We start from the raw sequence: 6,536 nt of genomic DNA, 5'->3' as shown, positions 1-6,536 counted from the left end.
CCTCATGTACCAGGGCTTTCAGTCCTCTATCATTCTGGTTGCCCTTCTGTGGGCACAAGAAGTTTGCAGTCAAGCGGACCATAATCTATTAACTAACCTGCAGGTCTCTCTCCATGTAGAAGGGAACACATGCTAAAGACTCTTTTTTTCCAAAGCAGGCTAATTGGCAATAACCTGCGTGCAGAGCTGGAAGCCTCAGTAAGACTTTGCTGGGATGAAGCCTGTGATTGTGGTGCATGGTGGAGCCGGACGGATCTTTAAGGAACGAGAAGAGGGATGTCGTGCTGGTGTGGTCAGAGCTGCTCTGCAAGGGTACAGTCTCCTGAAACAGGGAGGCAGTGCCCTAGATGCAGTTGAGGAGGCAGTGCGATCCATGGAAGACGATTCTCACTTTAATGCAGGTAACTTTGCAAGACCAAAGTGGATTTAGAATCATCATTTAGTTGTCATAGAATGGTCTGGGTTGGAAGGGACCTCCTAAGGTCATCCAGTCCAACCCCCCTGCAGTCAGCAGGGATGTCCTCCACTAGATAAGACCAGAGCCGTGTCCAGCCTCACCTTGAATATCTCCAGGGATGAGGTCTCAACAATCTCCCTAGGCAATCTGTTCCAGTTTTCCAGTACCCTCATGGTGCAGAACTTGTTCCTGGTCCTGTCCCTGCAGTCCTTTGCAAACAGCCTCTCCAGCCTTCTTGTAGCCCTCTTCAGGTACTGGCAGGTTGCTATTAGGTCTCCCCAAAGCCTTCTCTTCTCCAGGCTGAACACCCCCAGTTCCATCAGCCTGTCCTCGTAGTAGAGCTGCTCCAACCCCCTGATGATTTTTGTGGCCCTCCTCTGGACCTGCTCTGTCAGCTCCATGTCCTTCCTGTGTTGAAGTCTCCAGATCTGGATGCACTACTCCAGGTGAGGTCTCCCCAGAGCAGAGCAGAGTGGCAGAATCTCCTCTCTCCGTCTCTGGCCACGCTGCTTTTAGAATCATAGAATCAGTCAGGGCTGGAAGGGACCACAAGGATCATCTAGTTCCAAGCCCCCTGCCATGGGCAGGGACACCTCACACTAGGTCAGGCTGGCCAGAGCCTCGTCCAGCCTGGCCCTAAACACCTCCAGGGATGGGGCCTCAACCACTTCCCTGGACAACCCATTCCAGGCTATCACCACTCTCATGGTGAAGAACTTCTTCCTCACATCCAGCCTGAATCTCCCCACTTCCAGCTTTATTCCATTCCCCCTAGTCCTATCACTCCCTGACACCCTAAAAAGTCCCTCCTCAGCTTTCTTGTAGCCCCCTTCAGATACTGGAAGGCCACAAGAAGGTCACCTCAGAGCCTTCTCTTCTCCGGACTGAACAGCCCCAACTCCTTCAGTCTCTCCTCATAGGAGAGGTGCTCCAGCCCTCTGATCATCCTGGTGGCCCTTCTCTGGACACCTTCCAGCATGTCCATATCCTTCTTGTAGTAGGGGCTCCAGAACTGGATGCAGTACTCCAGGTGGGGTCTCACCTTAGCTGAGTAGAGGGGGAGAATCATCTCCCTTGACCTGCTGGCCACACTTCTCTTGATGCAGCCCAGGATCTGGTCGGCTTTCTGGGCTGCAAGTGCATATTGACAGCTCCTGGTGAGCTTCTCGTCCACCAGCACCCCCAGGTCCCTCTCCTCAGGGTTGCTTTCTAGCCACTCACTGCCCAGCCTGGATTTGTGCTTGGGATTGCCTCGACCCAGATGCAGGACCCTGAACTTGGTTTTGTTGAACCTCATGTGGTTGGCTTGTGCCCACCTCTCCAACCTGTCCAGGTCCCTCTGGATGGCATCCCTTTCCTCCAGCGTGTCTGCTGCACCACACAGCTTGGTGTCATCAGCAAACTTGCTGAGGGTGCACTCAATGCCTCTGTCCATGTCACCAACAAAGATATTGAACAAGACTGGTCCCAGGACTGATCCCTGAGGGACTCCACTTGTCCCTGGCCTCCACTGGGACATGGAGCCATTGACAGCCACTCCTTGGGTGTGGCCATCAAGCCAGTTCTTTATCCATCTTGTGGTCCACCCATCAAACCCATGTGTCACCAGTTTGGAGACCAGGATGTGGTGCGGGACAGTGTCAAAGGCTTTGCTCAGGTCCAGGTAAATGACATCAGTTGCTCTCCCCTCATCTATTAATGTTGTCACATGTTCATGAAAGGCCACCAGGTTTGTCAGGCAGGATTTGCCCTTTGTGAAGCCATGCTGACTGTACCAAATCACCTCTTCACTATTCTTCTGTCTCAGTAGTGCCTCCAGGAGAATGTGCTCCATGATCTTACCAGGCACAGAGGTGAGACTGACTGGCCTGTAGTTCCCTGGTTCTTCCTTCTTACCCTTTTTGAAAATGGGAGTAATGTTTACCCTTTTCCAGTCAGTGGGGACTTCCCCAGACTGCCAGGACTTTTGGAATATAATAGAGAGAGGTTTAGCAACCTCCTCTGCCAGTTCTCTCAGTACCTGTGGGTGTATCCCGTCAGGTCCCATGGACTTGAACACTTTCAGGTTCTTCAGGTGATCACGACCCTGATCTTCACTCACCATAGGCAGTTCTTCCTCCCGGTCCCTGCCATTAGCTTCCATGACTATTCCAGGAGTATGGCTGGAGGCCCTTGCAGTGAAGACTGAGGTAAAGACGTCATTGAGAACCTCAGCCTTTTCCAGGTCACTTGTGACCATTTCACCTGTTTCCTTTCTGAGGGGGCCCACACCTTCCCTAGTCTTCTTTTTACCATTAATATACCTGTAGAAATTCGTAGCGTTTGATGCAGCCCAGGCTGCCACTGGCTTTCTGGGCTTCCAACTCACACTGTCTGTGAAGTGTTTTGTCCTGATGCTTCTGCGAAAGCTGGCTTGCCTTTTATTTGAATTATACACATTGCAGTGCAGTAAATACTGATAACACAAAGTAGTTTGCCTAAGAAGACAGTGTGGCATGTACCATAGTTTCTTGTGAGTACACTTAGACAGATGAGTACTCTCTTTTTTTGATGTTTTATACCTGCCAGTTTTGTATCTTCTCAGAGATACCTAATGACAAGACAAGAGGCAATGGCTGCAAGCTGAAGCAGAGGAGGTTCCATGTGAACATAAGGAAAAACTTTTTCACTGCAAAGGTGATAAAACACTGGAGCAGGCTGCCCAGAGAGGTTGTGGAGTCTCCGTCCTGGAGGCATTCAAAACCCAACTGCATGTGTTCCTGTGTGACCTACTCTGGGTGGCCCTGATTTGGCAGGACTGGATGATCTTTCAAGGTCCTTTCCAGCCCCTAACATTCTGTGATTATTTTATTTTTGTGGTGCCATATTACTTTACAGTATCACAATATATCAGAGGTTGGAAGGGACCTCAAGAGATCATCAGGTCCAAACCCCTCTGCCAGAGCAGCATCACTTGGGTTAGTCTGCACAGGAATGCATCCAGGTGTGTTTTGAAAGTCTCCAGAGAAGGAGACTCCACAGCCCCCCTGGGGAGCCTGTTCCAGTGCTCTGTCACCCTCACTGCAAAGAAGTTTCTTCTCATGTTGAGCTGAAATCTTCTAGTTTGTCTCCATTGTTCCTTGGCTTATTGCTGTGAACCACCTAAAAGAGCCTGGCCCCCTACACTTGACACCCACCCCTCGCATATTTATAGACATTGATGAGATCCCCTCTCAGTCTTCCCAAGACTAGACAGCCCCAGGGCTCTCAGTCTCTCTTCGCAGGAGAGATGCTCAAGTCCCCTAAGCATCCTCCTGGCTCTCTGTTGGATTCTCTCCAGCAGCTCTCTGTCTCTCTTGAACTGGGGAGCCTCAAACTGGACACAGGATTGCAGGTATGGTCTCACCAGGGCAGAATAGAGAGGTAGAAGAACCTCCCTAGACCTGCTGAACACCTTTCTTGATACATCCCAGGACCCCATTGGCTCTCTTGGCCACAAGAGCACATTGTTGTTCCATGCAGAACTTGCTGCTCACCAGCACTCCAAGGTCTTTTTCTGTGGAGCTGCTTTCCAGCAGGGCAGCCTCTAACCTGTCCTGGTACCTGTTATTTCTCCCCAGATGCAGGACCCTGCACTTGCCCTTATTAAACTCCATGATGTTTGCCTGCAGCCAGCTCTCAGCCTGTCCAGGTCACACTGGATGCCAGCACAGCCTGAGTGGTATCAGCCAACCCTCCCAGTTTTGTATCATCAGAACGTGCTGAGGGTACTCTCAATGCCCTCATCCAGGTCATTGATAAAAATATTGAACAAAACTGGACCCAGTACTGATCCCTGGGGGACACCACTGGCCACAGGCCTCCAAGTTGACTTTGTGCCACTGATGACGACCCTCTGAGCTCTGTTGTGGAGCCAGTTTGCAATCCACCTTACTGGCAGCCATCTGTGCCACATCTCCTGAGCTTTTCTATGAGGATGTTATGGGAGACAGTATTAAAAGCTTTACCGAAGTCAAGATACTTGACATCCACTGCTCTGCCCTCATCTACCCACTTGGTCATAACTTCACAGAAGGCTATCAGATTAGTTAGGACCTCCCCTTGGTAAATCTGTGTTGGCTACTCCTGATTACCTTCTTGTCTTCCATGTGGTTAGAGATGACCTCCAGGATGAGCTGCTCCATCATCTTTCCAGGGATGGAGGTGAGGCTGACTGCTCTGTACTTGCCTGGCTCCTCCTTCTTGCCTTTTTTGAAGACTGGAAGGACATTTGCTTTCTTCCAGTCCCCAGGCACCTCTCCTGTTCTCCATGACTTTTCAAAGATGATGGAGAGAGGTTCAGCAACAGTATCAGCAGCTCTCTCAGCACTCGTGGATGAATCCCATCAGGGCCCATGGATCTGTGTGTCTTCAGATGGTATCAGAGATCTCTAACCGTGTCCTGCCTGACCGGCGGAATGTCCACGTCTCTCCAGTTCTGCTCCCTTGCTTCTAGAGACTGAGCTTCCTGAGGGCTGGTCTTAGGAGTGAAGACTGAGGCAAAGAAGGCATTCAGTAACTCTGCCATCTCTGCATCATCAGTTACTGTATCTCCCAGCTCATTCAGCAGTGGGCCCACCTCTTGCCTGCTCTTCCTTTTATCATTGATATATTTGAAGAAACTCTTCTTGTTCTCCTTCACCCCTCTGGCGAGATTCAGTTCCAGGAGGGCCTTGGCTTTCCTTCTTGCATCTTTATGTTCCCTGGCTACCTCTCTGTAATCCTCCCAATTGACCAGTCCTTTTTTTCCACATATTGTAAACCTCCTTTTTGTTTTTCAGTTTTACTAAGAGTCCCTTGCTTATCCGTGCAGGTCTTCTGCTTGCCTTACTTGATTTCTTTTACAAGGGAATACATTTCTGTTGAGCTTGGAGAAGGTAATGTTGGAACATCAACCAGCTCTCTAGGGCCCCCCTTCCTTCCAGAGCCCTAGTCCACTGGATATTTCCAAGTAGGTTAATTTGAGGTTAATCTTTTCCAAGTAGGTTAATCTTTCCAAGTAGGTTAATTTGAGGTTAATCTTTTCCTCTTGCTGTACTGTGTATTGAGTTTTAAGACACAAACCCCTTAAGGAGTATGTTTAGCCCATGTTCATGTTTAAGGCACTTGAATATGTCTTGCAGCAGCGTTTAAGCCTTCACACTTGATCTTTCCCTGCAGCAAATCCAAGTTTTGCTAACAGGAGCTCTAGGTTTGGTCATTCATGCTTGTAGTTAGTGCTTTTGTAAATAAATATTCCAGTATGATGGAGACGTTCAAACCTGCCTGGATGTGTTCCTGTCCAATGTGATCTAGACAAACCTTCATTAGCAGTGGGGTTGGACTCAATGATCTCCAGAGGTCCCTTCCCACCCCTACCATTCTATTTTTCTATGATACGAATCACGGATTTATCCTGTAAGGGTTCATAACTGCATTTCCTAATGTTGAATGTTAATTAATGTCAGTACCTGAACAATTTTCTCCGCTTCATATGACCTCAAATCTAGTATTTTGATGAATTTCACTGAGAATATTTCCCCACTCCCACCAAGGTATGTCAGGAATGAACATGGAAGGAAAGACCTGTCAGTGTTGAATGTTTTAGATAACTCAGCTAATAGTTGTATGCACACTTAGGTTGCAGAGCTACTCTTGTTCCTTCTCATCTTGTAACTGAAAGTCTGGGAGAGCTTTTACTTCACATGAAGTGCTTTGTTACTGACTTGGGTTGAACATCTTGTTTTTGGGGGGATTCAGCCTGAAATCATGAAGCTGACTTACAGGTGTGGTGTGTACTATTATATCATTAACATAAGGGTGACATTCTCTCATTTAACTTTTACTTGAGCCTTAAGCCCTAGCTCAGGTTTGACTAAATGGTAATCACTTACAGATACATATATTTGTGTTAACACTCATTAGTTACAGCTGCTCTCAGAAGCTGGCAAAAATGAGCTGAAAGCTGTGTGAAAAGGGCCCTGATTGCAGTGGCTGTTTAAAACTCGCTTTCTGGTATCTGTCCTCCTAAGAGAAAAATCAGGGTTGTGGTAATACTTTCTAGGAAAAGACAGACATTGCC

The 6,536-nt window shown here is 48.4% G+C and overlaps 1 protein-coding gene across 1 annotated transcript in view; it reads left to right on the top strand.

Moving 5' to 3' along the window:
* The first annotated feature begins 210 nt into the window (after positions 1-210).
* ASRGL1 (asparaginase and isoaspartyl peptidase 1) overlaps positions 211-6,536 on the top strand; it is a 28,183-nt gene continuing 21,857 nt past the window's right edge. The window contains exon 1 of the mRNA XM_054392764.1: positions 211-401. Coding sequence (XP_054248739.1) covers positions 215-401 — 187 coding nt within the window. The 5' untranslated portion in view covers positions 211-214. The remainder of the gene's footprint in view (positions 402-6,536) is intronic.

The sequence above is a fragment of the Indicator indicator genome, chromosome 2, assembly GCF_027791375.1.
Source record: "Indicator indicator isolate 239-I01 chromosome 2, UM_Iind_1.1, whole genome shotgun sequence".
NCBI classification, from domain to species: Eukaryota; Metazoa; Chordata; class Aves; order Piciformes; family Indicatoridae; genus Indicator; species Indicator indicator.
The sequence above is the reverse complement of the archived record's forward strand: the minus strand, read 5'-3'. Positions and strand labels throughout refer to the sequence as shown.